The sequence below is a fragment of the Gouania willdenowi genome, chromosome 6 (genome assembly GCF_900634775.1).
Source record: "Gouania willdenowi chromosome 6, fGouWil2.1, whole genome shotgun sequence".
NCBI classification, from domain to species: domain Eukaryota; kingdom Metazoa; phylum Chordata; class Actinopteri; order Blenniiformes; family Gobiesocidae; genus Gouania; species Gouania willdenowi.
In genome coordinates, this window is record NC_041049.1 from 45063979 (window position 1) to 45084130 (window position 20152).

General features: G+C 37.5%; 2 protein-coding genes across 3 annotated transcripts in view; one reads left to right on the plus strand and one right to left on the minus strand.

Moving 5' to 3' along the window:
- The window catches only part of itpr2 (inositol 1,4,5-trisphosphate receptor, type 2), a 125862-nt gene extending 124000 nt beyond the window's left edge, over window positions 1-1862 (plus strand). For both annotated transcript variants that reach the window (XM_028448514.1, XM_028448515.1), the window contains one exon: window positions 865-1862. In XM_028448514.1, the coding sequence (XP_028304315.1) occupies window positions 865-945 (81 nt within the window). In that variant the 3' untranslated portion in view covers window positions 946-1862. The remainder of the gene's footprint in view (window positions 1-864) is intronic.
- A 5755-nt stretch (window positions 1863-7617) lies between these two features.
- Window positions 7618-19518, minus strand: sspn (sarcospan (Kras oncogene-associated gene)). Its single transcript, XM_028451658.1, has 3 exons — window positions 19071-19518; window positions 12659-12745; window positions 7618-8129 (listed from the first exon to the last, which is right to left on the minus strand). The coding sequence occupies exons 1-3, from the start codon at window positions 19311-19313 to the stop codon at window positions 7770-7772; spliced, it is 690 nt and encodes a 229-aa protein (XP_028307459.1). The 5' UTR covers window positions 19314-19518; the 3' UTR covers window positions 7618-7769.
- Between the last annotated feature and the right edge of the window lie 634 nt (window positions 19519-20152).

Genomic DNA, 20152 nt, shown 5'->3' on the forward strand with positions numbered 1-20152 from the left:
GAGAGGAGAAGGCACAGACTGCAGGAAAAACTGTGTGTGTGTGTGTGTGTGTGTGTGTGTGTGTGTGTGTGTGTGTGTGTGTGTGTGTGTGTGTGTGTGTGTGTGTGTGTGTGTGTGTGTGTGTGTGTGTGTGTGTGTGTGTGTGTGTGTGTGTGTGTGTGTGTGTGTGTGTGTGTGTGTGTGTGTGTGTGTGTATGGGGTGGATATCAGTGTGAACAGTATGATGGGTATGCAACGAGGGACAGAAGTGGGGGGTTGTCTACAACCAGGCACAACTGTGTCTGACTGGACATCATCCCATTGCAGCCCATTAGAGCTATGTGTAGACAGTGTATTGTGTTTGAACATAATGTTGGTGTTCTACTATATAATTTTAGTTTTTAGTTCCTATTTTTAGGTTTAGGGCTTTTTTCCTAGTAGTTAGGTTAAAACTATTATACGATATCGGCTTCTGCAGGATCTTCACTTGAATTTACTTGTTTTGTGAAATAATTTAAGGAAAAATTGTAGGATTTTGAAAAAAAAAAAATAATTTGCAATTTCAAATGACTGCCATCATGTGATATAACCCCTGCAAATATTGTGGAGTTTCTTTGAGTTTGTATATTTAGAGGGACTGAGATATTTTCAAATGATTCATGTTTAGTTTCTCACCGTGGGCCACATTGTTGCTCTGAAGGGCTGGATTTTTCCCCCCGAGGCATAGAGTTTGACACACTACTTTAACATTTCCAGGAGCGTTTTTCATTTTCAGACACAACAATGAAGCCGTTTGTACTTTTTAAATGACTATTCCTTCATATATGTTACATTTGAACACAGAGGTTTGCATCGTGTCACCATTGTGGTGTGTTTGCTTCACAGATGACTGAACAGAGGAAGAACAAACAGAGGCTTGGATTCCTGGGACCTCCTCAAATCAACCATCACATCTCCACGCACTGATGGGGCTTTTAGAAACACACACACACACACACACACACACACACACACACACACACACACACACACACACACACACACCAAACCCAGCCTGGGTTAAGAACAATAAAGGAATCTACAAACATCAAACTCAGGATGTGAATGAATGTCCTGAGAAGCCACGCCCTCTGGCAGCAAAGTGTTTGTGTCAGCACAGATGTCAGTGGGATGTTAATGGTTATGTGATGATGACCCAGTATGTGTTGGCTTCATTTTTAACCGCCTGCATCGACAGGAGTCAGATGTCGAGTTTGAGCCTGAAAACGTGGGCTTTTTTAACTGGAGTGGATTTTTACCATTTCTACATTAAAGGGAATCAAGCTGCCTTGTATGATACATTTCTTAAAACGATACGTCTCCACTGCTAAATGAGCACTTTTAAAGAAAAAAAACAAAAAGGGATTGAGGGAAAATGTTTCACCTGCGACTGGAAACGTGTGTTGTTTTTGGGTTGTTGGTGTACGGTCTAATAATGTCCCGTCACTGCACACCTTCAGTTGCTTTTTTTTTTTTTTTTAAATGAATGTTTTTCTGTCTGCAAAGTGTATAAATAACCCAAATGTGAATATAAACCATATCTGTGCAAAGCGTACTTAAATTATGCTGCAAGTCTCAATCACTTTGGTAGGTGATGATGTAGCGACGACGAATGACGATGATCTCACAGTTTGATATTACGACATCTGTTTCCATAGAAACGTCGACTAATTGTGTAGAATGACTCTCTGCTTTGTGTAACCACTCTTAATGTGAATCGTTGTCATGTTTCTACGTCTGCATTCGTGTTTTAAGCTTGCTGAAACAAAACTGTCATTTCCTGTTTAAACAGTATATAGAAAGTATATTTTATATGGAGAGATGTTAATAAATTTGTAACAATATGCACTGTGTTCATGAATTTTCTACACACACACACACGCATGCACGTGCTAGAGTTTTTTGATTGATTCCACACATGCTTGTCCATGAGGACCTTGGATAAGTCGCGTCTTGATACTGACTCATGATCACATTTCAACACATGCTTCAGCAGTCATTTGATAATAAAGTAGAACTATTGTACATGTGGCTGCTGTTTACCTTGGTTTGCTAAGATTCTACAAACCTCATTCATTTCCATAAAATTAGAATATCATGGAAAGGTTGTTTAATTTCCATGACTCCATTCAAAACAGTTAAACTTTCATAGATTATAGATTCAGGGCCCACAATTTAAAGTTAGTCATGATTTGTCCTTAAGAAAGTAATTTTTTTAATTCCTGTTTTGGTGGGTTTTATGAGCTGGAAGCCCAAATTATTTAAAAATAAACCAATAAATACTTGAAATTGTTTAAATTGTCATTCTGAACGTTAGCAAGATAATTTGAAAAGTTATGAACAGATTTGGATGAAATTTTCAGGAAAATTGATAAATGGGACAAGGAGCTACCATAAGAAAATATGTATATGTATGTATATATATATGTATATGTATGTATATATATATGTATATGTATGTATATATATATGTATATGTATGTATGTATATATGTATATGTATGTGTATGTATATATGTATATGTATGTATGTATATATATATATATGTATATGTATGTATGCATATATATGTATGTATGTATATATATATATGTATGTATATATATATATATATGTATGTATATATATATATGTGTATGTATGTATGTATATATATGTATGTGTATATATATATATATATGTCCCATTCATTTTCTCATCTAATCTGTGGAACTTCTGTTAAACATTGTTTTAGAACACTGATGATGTCATCAACAGTTACGTCAGAATTCTATGCTAATGCAGTGTGACGCTGTCTGTCTTTTAGCGAGATAACTTGAAAATTTATGAATGGATTTGGATGAAATTTTCAGCAAAATTGACAAATAGGACAAGAAACAGGTGATTACATTTAGGTGATGTTCTGGATACCAAAAGAAAAAATATATAAATGTATACAGGTGCTGGTCATATAATTAGAATATCATGAAAAAAAATTTTATTTCAGTAATTTCATTCAAAAAGTGAAACTTGTATATTATATCCATTCACTACACACAGACTGATATATTTCAAATGTTTATTTCTTTTCATTTTGATGTTTATAACTGACAACTAATGAAAATCCAAAATTAAAGAAAATTAGAATATTACTTAAGACCGATACAAAAAAAGATTTCTAGAAATGTTAGCCAACTGAAAAGTATGAACATGAAAAGCATGAGAATGTACAGCACTCAATACTTAGTTGGGGCTTCTTTTGCCTGAATTACTGCAGCAGTGCGGCGTGGCATGGAGTCGATCAGTCTGTGGCACTGCTCAGGTGTTATGAGAGCCCAGGTTGCTCTGATAGTGGCCTTCAGCTCTTCTGCATTGTTGGGTCTGACGTCTCACATCTTCCTCTTCACAATAGCCCATAGATTTTCTATGGGCTTAAGGTCAGGGCAGTTTAATGGCCAATGAAGAACAGGGATACCATGGTCCTTAAACCAGGTACTGGTAGCTTTGACACTGTGTGCAGGTGCCAAGTTGGTCAGCAGCAGAAACCATGAAGTGCTCTAAAACTTCCTGGTTGATGGCTGCGTTGACCTTGGACCTAAGGAAACACAGAGGACCAACACCAGCACATGACATGGCACTCCAAACCATCACTGACTGTGGAAACTTTACACTCGACCTCAAGAAACGTGGATTCTGTGCCTCTCCTTTCTTCATCCAGACTCTGGGACCTTGATTTCCAAAGGACATGCAAAATGTACTTTCATCAGAGAACATAACTTTGGACCACTCAGCAGCAGTCCAGTCCTTTTTGTCTTTAGCCCAGACGAGACGCTTCTGACGCTGTCTCTTGTTCAAGAATGGCTTGACACAAGGAATGTGACAGCTGAAACCCATGTCTTGCATACGTATGTGTGTGGAGGTTCTTGAAGCTCTGACTCCAGCTACAGTCCACTCTTTGTGAATCTCTTCCACATTTTTGAATGGGTTTAGTTTCACAATCCTCTCCAGGGCGTGGTTATCCCTATTGCTTGTACGCTTTTTTCTACCACATCTTTTCCTTCCCTTCACCTCTCTATTAATGTGCTTGGACACAGAGCTCTGTGAACAGCCAGCCTCTTTAGTCATGACGTTTTGTGTCTCGCCCTCCTTGTGCAAGGTGTCAATGGTCGTCTGTTGGACAACTGTCAGGTCAGTAGTCTTCCCCATGATTGTGTAGCCTAAGGAACTAGACTGGAGACCATTTAAAGGCCTTTGCAGGTGCTCCAGGTGTCTTCAATATTGAACCTCTCCACAATATTCAAATTTTCTGAGATACTCAATTTGGGGTTTTCATTAGTTGTCAGTTATAATCATCAACATTAAAATAAATAAACAATTGAAATATGTCAGTCTGTGTGAAATGAATGTATACATTATACAAGTTTCAATTTTTGAATAGAATTACTAAAACAAATCAACTTTTTCATGATATTCTACTCATATGACAAGCACCTGTATTTCCCATTTAATTTCCCATCCACACTGGAACCAACAGCTCAATGTTGACAGGTAGTCATGGTAATCCTGAGTTTACCATGTTGCCGTGACCGGAGCATGTTTGCTGAGCTTGAGCTGCTTGGCGGAGGTCTGTGCTGAGTGCTTTTCTAGTTTAACAATAATAATATCTGGTCTAAAATCTACTTCCAGTGTTTCAGCACTCGTCACTGTTGCAAACAGATCACTCAAAGCTCTCACTGGCCAAAAACTGTTTGTTTGTGCTTGTTTACAGTATTTCAGCTGGCAAACAAGTCTTACATGGTGTCCTGTTATTTACCCTCTTCAGTGTTGCCGCTGGCAGGCCTACGTTTGCTCCCATTGCCTAAAATAGCCATTAAAATTAGTTCCTGCGATGCCATAATGGTAAGCAGCTGTTATGGAATACTGTAGAAGAGAAGGGTGAAACTCTGCATTAATGGCATGTATAGCACGCTGACAGAGCCTGTCATTATTACGGAGTGGCAGACGTCGAACCGTCTGCTTCAGTCTCGACAGTAGCTTCACAGACTTTACTGTAAACTTCAACCGAAAAGAAAAAAGAAGATTTTCCTGCATCTTTGCACATTTCCACCACATGTGATCGGAGGTATGTTTGCTTTATAAACACAACCTTGGACACACTTGGATCCTTTAAAAAAAAAAAAATGTTTTTTTGGTTGCAAACAGCAGCCAGGAGTCACATGCTTGGCTTCTGTACTCAGCAAAGAAAGTGAGAAAACACCCAGAGAAAGTCAATAAGGACCAGGCAGTGCTATAAAAACCTCAGAGACAAAATCAAACTTACATGGAAGGCAAAAAACAATCAGCAATCATAAAAACCAAATATGTATCAATGTTTTTTTTACACTCAGAAAGAAGTTCATGCAGGCGTGGGACAGTGGAAGGTCCCCACACTCGCTGTCCATTTTAAAAATAAATGTGCCCTCATGATAACTGGCATGTGACTTCCTCTGTCTGGCAGCAAGATTGAGCTTTTTCAGTCACAAGATGCATCAACGTCCAAATACATGGCAAACACAAGAGGGGGAAGAAAAACAGTGAAAACTCTTTTTGACTTGTTTTTGTTGAGAGCGTTCATGCGTTTAAATTAACCAATTATTAGGTCATGATGGCCTGTTATGCATCCATCTACAGATATTAGCACTTTAAACATACAGTAACAGCTTCAAATCAAATAAATAAATCACTTCCAATACAATAGTAGAGCAAGGTTGGTAGTATTGTTGTTTTTATTTTGAAAATATTTTATTTTATTTATTTATTTATTTATTTATTCAGTTTATTTCCGACATGGTTACATTCACTTTTTTTTACGCACCTTTTTTTTACTGTTATTTTACTAATGACACTGATCCACACATTTTCTCTTCTATTGATTTTAACTACAATGAGTGTATTGATTCCAAATCTGAAATCAGTTTTTACCCTGAATGCTAAATACTGAAATTATTATTATTATTATTATTATTATTATTATTATTATTATTATTATTATTATTATTATTATTATTATTATTATTATTTAATATTTATATAATTAAATCAAAAGTTCTTTGCTAAATTTTGTATTTATTTTTTTAATTGACACTGAATTCGATCTGCACTGCATGTAAACACTCTTTTTGGCATTGCCTTGTGGGATGTGGAGTCTCGTAGACTTGAGAGTGAAGTTTTCAACTTTTTACATCTTATTTTTGAGTGAAAAATTATTTTGAATTCATTCATCTCTGAGGCCTACACTATGTCTTTATCTGAGAAAAAAAACTTTATTGCCTACTGCAGCTTTAAGTCTTGCATTGCTTGATTTTATAAATCACGTCTGAATGTTGCACTGTTAAACATATAAACAAATACATTAGCATTGCCCTGTACTTTTTTTTCCATCTGTTTGAAAAAAAATAGCAGAACAAAAAATAAAACATCAAGAAATGACTTTCAGCAGTTTGTTCTGTTTGTTTTTTAGTTCACCTGTCCCCCCCCCCCTGCCCCCACCCCTCCTTGTATAGCTGCTGTAGTTGAACTGTTGCATGGCGCTGGCTTTGAGCCCCATATCCACCTCTACTGCTCAGTTCAGTCTGTGTGTAGTGATAAAGTGTCTCCTAGCCCGGGTGTGTTACTGCACTCACAATCAGTTTTTAGCTCACTGGACTGTCTGCACTCCACTTCTGATACCTCTTTGACCCTGTGTCAAACTCAAGGACTGGGGGCCAAATTCGGCCCTGAGAGCATCCAATTTTTGGCCCTCAGGAGAAAGTAAAAATATAGTAAAGATATCTCAGTCCCTCAAAATACACAAATTCAACGAACCTCGCCAAGTCATGTGATGTTTATAATGACAATGAATAAAATGGCAAATAATACAGCAAAATTAGATGTATAATTATTACAAAATCAAATTTTTTTAAGTGAAGATCCTGCAGGGACTGCTATCTGTCATTTTTATGAATTGAATTGAATAGCTATATATATGCTAGGAAGATACTGCGCAGAACCCTCAAGCTCCCAGGCCTCTGGTAGAGGACCCGAGCTTGAAGGAAAAAGAGACCGCCCACGGTTCTGTCAGTGCAAACTAGCGCACAAAAAGTTAAACATCAAATTTTCTCTTCCCCCTCTCCCCAAAAAATCTGCATCGTACTTGAGCTCAAACTGCTCCATATTTGGACCATGAACTAAAATGAGTTTGACACTGAACAATGAATCCAGTTTCAAATTTAAGTCAAGATTATTGTCCAAATTTCCTTCTTGATTTAAAGAAATAAAGAAACAATGAATATTGGATTTGGTTTTTTTTTTTATTGTGTGAAAGTCACAGAAGTAGATCAACCACTTCAGGAGACACTAAGCTAAATCTGCCTGTGTTAAAATGGCCTGGAAAAGCATAAATCCCTTTTTAACGAAGTACTTAATATTGGTTTTGTAAAAAGATCTGAAAACGAAAAGTTGCGTTTTTTAAATGAGCTTAAAGAGCAATGAATGTTTCAAACTTTATTTCTGTGGGACTCAAAATTTCAGTTTGGTTTTTTGTGTTTCATGAAAGAAACATCATCTTCTACACAGGCTGTACATACTGTAGTTACTCAAAATATTTGTGCAAAAAGCCATTTTTATTACAACAAATACTACATTTGAACACATCTCGCAGAAAGATGCACACAAAGGAACACACTAAAAAGACTAGCGTCCCCACTCCTCAACAGCATACGGTCACTGGGATGTTGGTACGAACATCTCAGCCTCAAACCCTTTGCCACTTGTACATGGAGGGAGCACCAATTTGAAGACCAGCGAAAAACACTTGATAGCGATGTTTCCACATGATGAAGGCACCAACGCCACAGACCACAGCTTGCACTAGGTTGAGAAAGATTTGCACCAGGAAGTAGAGAGCCAGAGTTCCGGTGATCACCTCGCAGTTGTCGACCCCCTCGTAGTTGAAGACGCGCGCTATCTGGTCTTTAGGTTCCACAGTGCAGACACAGTCTCCTCCCATTGGCTCACAGAAGAAACTACTGGTTTGTGAGTGATGGTGTCCAGCAAACGCCATAACCAACACGGAGATGACCAGGCCAATCATACACAGGACGAAGTACAGGAGCTGCAGGGAGTAAAGAAACACTGAAGGTCACTCATTCTTTGGGAGTTTCCAAAGTTGCATATTTCTTTACAACACAGTTAACAATAATAATAATAATAATAATAATAATAATAATAATAATAATAATAATAATAATAATAATAATAATAATAATAATAATAATAACTAGGCAAGACCTGTATTTGCATGCTGAATACTTATTTGGCAATTGAAAATTGGCAAAAATGACAATCTGTATCTGGATTTGTTGACAAGTTTTTTTTTTTTTACTAATGAAATTGAAAGTAATAATGCAGGAAAAACAGAAGACTGACCATGACCTTAAATATGACCTTGAGTGAAGGTCAAGGTCCAACATTAAAAGGAAATGTTGTTCAATGGTACCAGTCTGAGCACTGTATCTCAATTTGTGGCCAAGTTATAGGAAAAAAAGTATATATATTTTTTTGTTTTGGCTGAGCTTCGTCGTCCTGAGAGCGTTGAGGTCTCACTTTGTTCACTTTTCTGAGGAGTTATTGACCTTAAGTGAATTGAAAGGAAATATTGTTCAATGGTACCAGTGGTCTAATTATAGGAAAAAAGTAAAACATTTTGTGAAGTCATGAACTTTGACCCCTTCCGATCTTTTAATTGGTAGGTCGTACAGCTTTGGTCCATTCAAATAAAACACTCCACTTGAGATGAGCTTTTCATAAATGTAAAATTCAAACTTGTACAATAAATATTCGTAGAGAATTGCCAAATATTCAATGACCAAATACAATTATTGTATTTTTATTCTGTGGCTTTTAACCCAGTATGAAACTCTGCTCTTGTATTAATGTCCTGTGGTTTGTTTCTCTTTTCACTGTTGTGCTTTATAATTACATCAGTTTTTATTCTTGTTTTACTTAGTTTATTTTATTGTTTTGTTGTTTGTATTTATTGTGTACAGCGCTGTGTTCCAGCTGTGGGTGCCTTAAAGGGCTCTGTAAATAAAGTTGAGTTGAGTTAATAGTAGGGATGGGACCATATGGGTTGGTTTCCTGTTGAAATGAACAGGAGAATATAGATGACCCCTGAGAACAGTTTGACTTTGGGGGGCATTAAATAATACACAATAAAAATACTAGACAATTGTTCTTTTTATTTATTGGATTTTTTTAATTTTTTTTTTTATTTTAACTTTTTTTTTTTAAGAACGTTGTGATATCTGGCTGTGAATTGTCAGTCTGGCAGTTTTTGCACTTTAAAAATAAAATGTCTTATAGTTTTGTTTTTTTTTAGTTAGTGAAATACATTTTAATTTAATAAATATGATAATAAATAAACAAAATATATTTTTGGTATTTTTTTTCCTCCAAAATATTTATCCTGTGAACAACATTGTGAACTCAGTGAATCGTGCCACCTCTAGTTAATAACATGTTTGTCAGATCAGCCACAATTAGTCTGCCATGTTGGCAAAACACGTGACTTAATTTATTGATGCTGTGAATTCAAACAGCTGAATTAATGGCTTCAGACTCCTTCGTTGTCTCATGATTACCAAATTGTGCCAAAACCATAGCTTAGATACAGACATGCTGGCTAATGGCCAATGGCAATCCAGTTCAAAGAGATTACCCACAATACCTCAGGACAAGGTCAGCCTCATAAAAGCTGGAGTGTGGCTCTGCAGCAGCTTCTCACCTTCAGTTCATGCCGTCAACTAAACAAAGTGTCTAAAAATACAGCTGTGATACGTAACAGATGCTTTGTGCTGTTTATGAGATTGCACAATCCCAATAACGCTACAACGTCATTTTAATCCTTCGCTTACATAACAAACCTCATTCATGGGCTGCTTATGGAATTATGCAAGTGATGAGTAGAGCTTGATTTGAAATGGCAATATAGTTCCTTTAGACCAGTGGTTCTGAATCTTTTCAGCACGTGACCCCCAAAATAAAGGTTCCAGAAACTGGGGACCCCCACTGTAGCTGAAGGTGGTTGAACACAAACATGAACATTGAAGAACAGTCATGTGTTACAGGGTCATCTATAAGGGGGAATAAAGGAGAGAGATTTTTGGAGTCCATCCATAAATTCAGCAAAATAATGGTCCATTGTTCTATGTGATATGTGATAACCACCTTTATTTATTTATCTGAATAATATCCACTGTTATCCACTAAGTTTATTGTTATTTGTTCCATAGAAATAAAATGGGTTAAAAGTTACCAAAAATGGTGGAAAAGGTGGCAAAAAGTGTTCAAAGTGTCAATATTGGCTTATAAGTAGGTGTTGAAAATGGAAAACAATGTGCATAAAAAGTGTTGAAATTTGATGGTGAACTGGCAGGTATGGGAGTAATGTAGCTGAAAATGCATTAAAAGCAGCAAAAATATGGAAAGAAAAAGTGCTAATAATAGGTTCAAATGGCAAGTTTGGTGTAGTTGCAGAAAGAAAGCAAAAATGAGCAAAAACGGGCTCAAATTGTTTGTCTCGCGACTCCAAAGAGAACCTCTGATTTAGACATGTGACTGGCGGCTGAGATGATGATCACGTACTGTATTTTGCACTTTATTAAACACGTTCTGCTTCACTGGCCAGTGATGATCAAAGACTTCAAAGCAGGTACAAGCTTGTTTTGGTGGTTCCAATCCTCAGGTGCCCTGAAGCAGTTTGGTTTTACACTTCACGTCTCACGGAACTCGTAAAACGTGACAATGTGACAGTACCAAATTATTCCATGGCAGAAACGTCTTCAGTTACATTTTCTATGGCTTGGCTTTAAATCCAGAACAGCAGAACTGGATATATGATATATGAATATGAGTGCAAAGCTAATAATTATTAAAGACCAATGGATATATACAGTAGCCTAGCTGCAGCTTTACTGAGCTGTTTGAATTAACAGCATCAATGAATTACATCATATTTATTTTGCTGAAAACGACATGGCAGACTAATTATGGCTGGTGGGATGATACACTGAGTTTACAATTTGATGCAGTCTATGATATTGTTTATGGGATCAATACGATAGGATATTTAAAAAAATTAAAAATAATAATTAATTAATTCAATTTCATTTATTTCAATATGAATATAAAAATAAATATTTATTTTACGTTTATTAAATTAACATTTATTTGAATAACTCTGTATGCGCTTTTCAAGTTTCAAACAATCTAGAGAAATAAAATAAATAATAAAATAGAGTTTTCTCTTCTAATTTACGCTCATCATCATCGTGGCATTCCTTTTAAAAAATACAAATATTAATCCAAATATAAAACAAGTTTTAGGTTTTTTTTTAATTTATTACATGTTCTTTTATTATTTTATTTCCCTTACGATTAATGTCTGGTTTACCCTTGCATGTAAAAAAATTATATATGATTAACTTTATTTATTATATACACTACCGGTCAAAAGTTTCAGAACATTATTATTATTGAATATTATTCAGTTCATCGTGTCATTGCACTCTGAAATTAAAGTATAGAACAAATAAGCGATTTGAGTTGAAAAAGAACTGAAGGAATCATTGAACAATACTGTTCACCTGATGCTCATGAGGGTCCGCTACCACAGTGTGTTCCAACACCGCTTTTATACAGACAGAGGGGGTTGGAAGTGAAGTGTATCAAAGTATTTAACATTTAAAAGATTTATACTCTTTTCAACAAAGATGAACTGTTTCAAACACATCACAGCAAAGAGCTTAGAGGCCTTCATTTTTTAGTAAATGTACCATAACCAAGAAAAGTTGGAACACCTGTAGGAATGAGTAGCACCACCTTCATTGCTTTAAATTAACCTACTTCATGTTCCCTGAATAAGACCTATTTGTATTATTCTGAAATGTACATTATTTTTCAGATTTGGGTAACCAAACTGTTTTTTAACCTCTGGCTGTTCAGTACTTACCTTTGTACCATTGCTAAATATTACAGAATGGTTCTTTAATGTGTTGGGTTTTATATTTGTCCTGATTATATACTGTTTTTACACAGGCAGAAGCTATGGCTGCTATGAGCAGTTAGTCCCTGGTAAGATAGCGGATGAACCGTAGTTCTTGTGGGTGTCATGTCCACTCTCCTGTTCATTTCTACTGGGAAAACCAACCCATAGAAGTCGTATGGCCCCTCCTGAAATGTCATTGACAGATCCCTGTTCGTATTCACCTGCCATGGACAAAAAGCACCACAGAAACCTAACAGTTGTAGGTTCTGGGAAAGCAATGACGAACTGATGGTAATTGCCTTGAATTTCCGCTTGCATAAAGTGTAAGGCTAATTAACTGTACGATGAAGTCAGAGTAATGAAAGCGTTCACTTAACTCTGAGATCCCTGCAGAGATCTTTTTAAACTGCAATGCATTTTCTATTCTCTGACAGTTATTGTAGCAGTGAGTGAAGCTGCTTCCAGTTCAGTGCAAAGGCCTAGTGTGTCTGACCTTTATATAACAGCCAGATTATCTGTAGATAGTGCATTTATTATGTGTGATTCACAGATCTCATGTAAAACAACAACAACAAACTTGTAAAGTGAAAGTGTACTTTGACAGTGAACTGGAGGGACGTCCTCTCGTCTGGGAGGTAGGAGATGCAGTAAAGGATGAAACCCACAATGGAAACCAGACAGAGCTGCAACAACAACAAGAAAAATCATTGTTTTGTTATTATAAATCAGTTCTAGAGATTTTGAATAGCAATAGAATTATACATTTTTTTAAAATCAAATTAGAGATTTTGTAATTAAATAATCTCGATTAATCTAAATTAATCGCATAACAATATTTGACACAAGAAGCAAAATGTTTCAATGTAAATGGATTTTGGTATATGACTGAATCAATGAAAACAATAAGTTAGCTTAAAGAACAAAATTGTGTTGATTATTTTCATCACTGAGTGCTACCATAATGTGAATAATATGAATAAAGAATATTATGATTGCAATGTTCACAAAGCATAAACTTAAATTTAACTAAGCTATATTCATGTTTTGCAGATTTTTTGTAAACTTTCTAAAACAAATGTATACTAAAATGAAAAAAAATTAAAAAACAGCATTTAGTACAGAATATTCCAGAGAAGTGGAAACATTGCAAAACAGTTGGCATGAAATAAACAGAGCAGCTGATTAAGCTGATGCATTTAGTTTGAAATAGTCTTTCTGCATATTAGAATCAGAATCAGAATTGGAATAGTTTTTATTGGCCAAGTAGACTTAAAAACAATACAAGGCATGTGACTTGGTAGATGGTGTGAAAAAACAAAAACAGACCTGAAACACTAATAATAATAATAATAATAATAATAATAATAATAATAATAATAATAATAATAATAATAATAATAATAATAATAATAATAATAATACATATAATGGATGGATTTATACATATATATATCACTTGATAAGTTAGGTCAGACGACGCTATCTGTAGTACCGCTTCCAGCCCCGCCCACATCCTCTACCACTAAGAGTGGTCGACTGTCCACTACAATCATTTATCCACTGACTTTGTTCATTTGTAACTCATGAACTCATTCATTTATGCTCTGAACCCTGTGTGGGTTGACATGGTCTGCTTGGACCATGTTGCAGCTAGCACTGTCCGAGTGTCCATGCTAGCTGCTACATGTTTAGCATTAAGGTGAAATTCTTGCCAGGGGGGACAAACAAAAAAATTGAATTAAATATACAGACTGTCTTGGGATTCGCGCCAACCACACTGTGTGTAACATATACAATAATACAAAAATGAATAGTAACATAATTAATCATGTTGACTACAAAAATTTGCATCGACGCGTCGTTTAATGTTGTAAATACATGATGAAATAAGGCCTGCGGCTGCTTTCTGCTTCATTTTTGCTACAGTACCATACATGAACTACTGGTGCAGTGTTGCTTCACCATTTACATTGTGAAAAAGAATTGTGCAACAAAAGAAGCTCAAACCTAAACCTAAAGAACAACAAAATAATTAATATATATTTTGTGACCGTGTTTTATGGCACCTTAAATGATTGTATATTATGTACATTACATTAAGAACTTGTATTTTGACCACTGGGTGGGAGTGGGGTGGGGCAATGCTCCCCCCGCCCCCCGCAAACTCAGCATATGCCGGGAACTCGTGAAATGAGAGGTTCTGCGCTGTCTGGAGCGCAAAAAAGTGTGTTATTTTCTGTAAATAATTAATCGCAATTAATGCGTTAAAGTCTCAGCTCTAAATATATTACATCTGCTTTGAATCGATTGTTATGTTTGTTACGTCCTTCGGTGACGTAGAGCCCTGCCGTCAGGAAGTTTTCCTTGCCCACTAGTTTCACGCTCTTTCCTTGCATTTCATGATTCAGCAGAAAGATCTGTGACCTGATCACGTTACTCCGTCTCTGTCTCCCTCTCCTCTCCTCTCCCTCTCCTCTCCTCTACCTCCATCTCCTCTCCCTCTCCTCTCCTCTCCCTCTCCTCTCCTCTACCTCCATCTCCTCTACCTCCTCTCCTCTCCTCTCCTCTCCTCTCCTCTCCTCTACCTCCATCTCCTCTCCTCTCCTCTCCTCTCCTCTCCTCTCCTCTCCTCTCCTCTCCTCTCCTCTCCTCTCCTCTCCTCTCCTCTCCTCTCCTCTCCTCTCCTCTCCTCTCCTCTACCTCCATTTCTTCAGTGCAGTGTGAGTCTTGTGACTAACGTGCAGCATCTTATTTCAATGTTTTTCCCATGGCCCCCGCTGACCTCAGTGTTTTTCACTAGACAAAGTCTCGTGAGGGCGTAACACGGGATTGTCCAGAGATGTTTTCGAAGCAGAATTCGTGAGAGGCTGAAATAAAGCGTGAAAAACAACAACGACCAGATTTTGGATTATTACAGTTTTTCTCAATTGCTAAAACACTAAACCCTATTGTCTGAACCAAATGCTCAGTTGCCTGAACCCACTGATTGAAACAATCACTCTTTTGGCAAAACCATAAACACTTTTCACCTGTTTAGACACAACTTGCCAACACATTTTCATTGTGATGCACCCGTGCTGCATAATGGTGAGCACAGGTGACAAAAGTCAAACACAATTAAAGCACTGGTGTCACCACTTGAACACAACAACTCAAAACTGATCACACTTGTGGCTATTGATGTAAGGGAAGAGCACTGGTTTGTGAGGCCCTACAATGGATAGAAATCTGAGAGGAAGAGTTCGTGTGAGAGGAGGGCGAGGTGGTCAGCGAAGACAAAGAACAGTAATATCTGATGAAATCAGAGCTACTGTGATTGACCATGTTCTTGTCCATGGTATGAGCATGAGGGAGGCTGGACAAAGGGTACAACCAAACATCAGTAGATTCACTGTGTCCACCATAATCCGAAGATTTAGAGACGAGAACAGGTAATTACCTTTTTTTTTTTTACATTATAGTACAGTATGTAAACGTTGACAGCAATTACTGTATGACATACTATAGAGCTGGTAAGTCCCGCCCATCCGTAAAACCCCACTGGACCTCTAGATTGAAAAACGTCAATCTGGCAAGCCTGGATACGGCATGCCAGGGGTTTTTTCCCCCGTTGCCTGGCCAGACAAAATGTGGCCTGTGATGTGGATGAAGTCCTGTGGCCTGACCCAGTACGGAGACATGATGCTGTGGCTGAGTAATGCATATTTTTGTACTTTTTTACATGGGCTTACTGTACACAAGTGGCAACTGCATAAGATACGTGTAAATGCATAAGATTTCTGTTTTGTCTTTTTGTACAAGTGCTATGCACAGGTTCTTTGTTTTGCAACATGCATTTAGCCTACAGTGAATAAACATTTATTTCTCCAGTTTCATGTCCTGAGCATTGTGTTTTCTATTTTTCTACGTAGTGTTTAGTGACTGTTCAGTAGTGTTTTTAATTCTGATTGACTTGGGGCATGATTTGACAACACAGTTCAGTTTTGAGCACAGATTGAACTGTTTTGAGGTGAAAGTTTGGTTTTGCAAGAAGAGTCTGACGTTTTGTGAATATAGCTTGGAAATTGTGTTTTGTGTTCACAGTTTAGAGAAAAGGAGAGCAGGTTTCAAGAAATGTGTCTTAGCAATTGAGAAAAACTGTAAGCAGGTGATCATGACGTGAATTACAGTTTTTCTCAATTGCTAAAACACTAAACCCTATTGTCTGAACCAAATGCTCAGTTGCCTGAACCCACTGATTGAAACAATCACTCTTTTGGCAAAACCATAAACACTTTTCACCTGTTTAGACACAACTTGCCAACACATTTTCATTGTGATGCACCCGTGCTGCATAATGGTGAGCACAGGTGACAAAAGTCAAACACAATTAAAGCACTGGTGTCACCACTTGAACACAACAACTCAAAACTGATCACACTTGTGGCTATTGATGTAAGGGAAGAGCACTGGTTTGTGAGGCCCTACAATGGATAGAAATCTGAGAGGAAGAGTTCGTGTGAGAGGAGGGCGAGGTGGTCAGCGAAGACAAAGAACAGTAATATCTGATGAAATCAGAGCTACTGTGATTGACCATGTTCTTGTCCATGGTATGAGCATGAGGGAGGCTGGACAAAGGGTACAACCAAACATCAGTAGATTCACTGTGTCCACCATAATCCGAAGATTTAGAGACGAGAACAGGTAATTACCTTTTTTTTTTTTACATTATAGTACAGTATGTAAACGTTGACAGCAATTACTGTATGACATACTATAGAGCTGGTAAGTCCCGCCCATCCGTAAAACCCCACTGGACCTCTAGATTGAAAAACGTCAATCTGGCAAGCCTGGATACGGCATGCCAGGGGTTTTTTCCCCCGTTGCCTGGCCAGACAAAATGTGGCCTGTGATGTGGATGAAGTCCTGTGGCCTGACCCAGTACGGAGACATGATGCTGTGGCTGAGTAATGCATATTTTTGTACTTTTTTACATGGGCTTACTGTACACAAGTGGCAACTGCATAAGATACGTGTAAATGCATAAGATTTCTGTTTTGTCTTTTTGTACAAGTGCTATGCACAGGTTCTTTGTTTTGCAACATGCATTTAGCCTACAGTGAATAAACATTTATTTCTCCAGTTTCATGTCCTGAGCATTGTGTTTTCTATTTTTCTACGTAGTGTTTAGTGACTGTTCAGTAGTGTTTTTAATTCTGATTGACTTGGGGCATGATTTGACAACACAGTTCAGTTTTGAGCACAGATTGAACTGTTTTGAGGTGAAAGTTTGGTTTTGCAAGAAGAGTCTGACGTTTTGTGAATATAGCTTGGAAATTGTGTTTTGTGTTCACAGTTTAGAGAAAAGGAGAGCAGGTTTCAAGAAATGTGTCTTAGCAATTGAGAAAAACTGTAAAAAGTATGGGAATAAACAAATTTGCTGAATTTTGTTCTTTCTGAATGCAAAGTGAACAAAAACTGTAAACTATATGTGTTTTTTTACGGTTTGAATTCAAAGCTTTGAAGCCACTTTATGTCCATCCTATAAAGCTGATTGAGATTATTCATTTTTATCAGATAAACCCAGAGTGTAGGCTTTATAGATCAATGAATCAAAGATTATTTGCTTGAAGAAAAGTTGTAAAAGGTTGAAATTGCTGCTCAAAAGTACCGTAGTAATTTTGCGCATTGCGCTGTGGGATGTGGTGTCCTGTAGATGGATGCATGTTAGTTTCTTACTGTGATTTATTGAGTTTCTTCACTAGACAAGAAGGACAGTGATTGGCTTAACTCCATTTTTGTTCTACTTTGTTCCAATATTCCCCCTGTTCTCACCTCAGCCACTCAATTTCGGCCGAATTTGGATGTTTTCAGGTAATCCCCAAAATAAACATCTGCCATTGTTTTCCGCAACTTAATTTGGATTTCTTGTAGTCATCTTTGTGATAGCGGTATAACATGGCAGAGCCTCCTCAGGCAGAGGCCTTGGTGTGTGCTATCAATGTACAATGGTACCTGACCAGAACTGACCAGGAGAGAGTTTCGTAATTACATCAGTCTTGTTTTTCCGGAGTCATTTTGTGTGTTTTCTTCGATTTTGTGTGTTTTTGGATTGATTGTGTGTGTTTACTTTGAGGGCCAAACAAATTTAAACTTAGTGACGCTCCCAGGCTGCCAGTTTCCCATGTCTGATCCATTGTTCTCCATCTTTTTTCTGTTGATAATGTACCTTCTACAAAACATCTCCTACAATTTAGTTTATACTTATTATTATTTTAACGTGTGAAAAACATTTATTAGATAACAATGTTTTATTGTTTATGTTAGAGTTTGTTTTTGGTTTTATTATATAGGGTTTTAAAATCTACCTGCCAGGCCCATCACCAGAGGTCGTGGTGTTTGCTATCAGTGTACGATGGTATCTGGCCAGAACTGAACATGTAATTACATTTCAGTCTTATTTTTTCTGTTTTGTTTGTTTTTGGAGTCAAATTGTGCCATACAAATGTAAACTGAGAGCCGGACGAGGCTGACAGCTTCCCTTGCCTGATACATTGTTCTTTATCTTTTTAAAATGGTGATAATTCTACAAAATATCAACAAGAATTTAGATTATACTTATAATTTTAAAAAAAAACATTAATTAAAGAACTTTTTTTATTTTTTAACTATTTCTATTGTTAATAACAGGCTCAGTGTGGTTGTCTTCATCTCACATGGGTTTCCTATCATTCCTTGACACATACTGTAAATCACACTTTACGAGTTGTTTTGTACGTTCAAAAGTTACTTATTTGCTCAGAAAATCAAGACATGAATGTTGATAATGTGGCCGTCAGATCAGACAATCACATTTCTGTGGCCCCAGCTTTGATAAAAGTTGTCCATCTCTGCAATAGGTGAGCAGTAACGTTTGGGGGGCCAATGGTCAGACAACACACCAAAGGCTTCATGCACAAGTGTTACAAACAGGAAACCGGCATTTCATGCAAACCAGTGTATATGCTGGACTGTGAGGAGGTTGCTTACAATGATCCCAGCCCAGTGAGGCGTTTCCCTGGCCAACAGTGAGGGGCTGATAGCCAACATTAGGAAGGCCACGGTGGTGACGGCCACCCCCAGCAGCAGCTGAAGCACAGCGATCAGCAGAGGGAAACGACACACTCGGCACTTTTGGCCGTCCTCTGGTGTCGGGCTGTCGTCTCTCTCCTCCTTCTTCTTCTTCTTCTTCCCCTCTTTCTTGTCTGATGAACCTTTCTGTTCTTTTCCCATTGTCTCCTGTGGACTTTTCTCCTTTCTCTGTTGACTTTTTCTACACCCTGTTAGTGAACTGTTGGACGTGGCTCTCCTTCCTCCCCTGAACCCTCCCAGCCTTCCCTTCCCTCACCATAAACCCAGCTGGCCTGCTATTTGGAAACAGACGCTCTGAACTAATATGGAAAACATTTGGACCAGATTCCTACAGCAACTCCAGTGCCACATTTAGAGCTCGCAGCTCACTGAGGAGGAACGGAAGAGGAGGGAGGAGAGACAGGAAGACACTGGGGGGGGTTCCTACAGACGACACTCAGACGTTTAGGAAAGAGAAAGTGCAGGGGGCCATTGAGCAGTTAATAAAAAGCCAGAACACTTCATCAGAGAAGGTGGGATCCTTTCTCTGTCAGCACTGTTACACAAGAGAGCTATACGCTGCCAGCTGGGAAAAGTTCACATGAGTTACAGGAAAGAGTAATAAGGCATGTGAGGGCACAAAGGGGGGCTCACTTTTCACTCCTTCCAAAGTTTTGAGTCCAGGTCTACCTGACAACGGGAAAACTTATACAAAATATAGATCATATTGTGAAAAATGTTTGGATTTTTTTTTAAACCCACACTTAAAGCTGCTATGGGACCATAGTTCTTCAGATCACAAGTGTCAAACTCAAGGCCCGGGGGCCAAATCCGGCCCTTTAAAGCTCCATAATCAGCCTGCATGAGAAAGTAAAAATAACAGCAAAAACATAATTCATTGTGTAAATCAGGGGTCTGATTCACGATTCCACCACCATGAAATCGTGACCCACTTTTTTTTTTTTTTTTTACAATTTTTTAGAATTCTTCAATCATATTTA

Excerpts from the sequence above, each read along its gene's own strand:
- sspn (XM_028451658.1), bottom strand. The coding sequence starts at position 19,313 with ATGGGAAAAGAACAGAAAGGTTCATCAGACAAGAAAGAGGGGAAGAAG. Across the intron at positions 12,746-19,070 it reads CTCACTGGGCTGGGATCATT|CTCTGTCTGGTTTCCATTGT; the intron begins GTAAGCAACCTC and ends TTGTTGTTGCAG. Across the intron at positions 8,130-12,658 it reads CCCTCCAGTTCACTGTCAAA|CTCCTGTACTTCGTCCTGTG; the intron begins GTACACTTTCAC and ends TACTCCCTGCAG.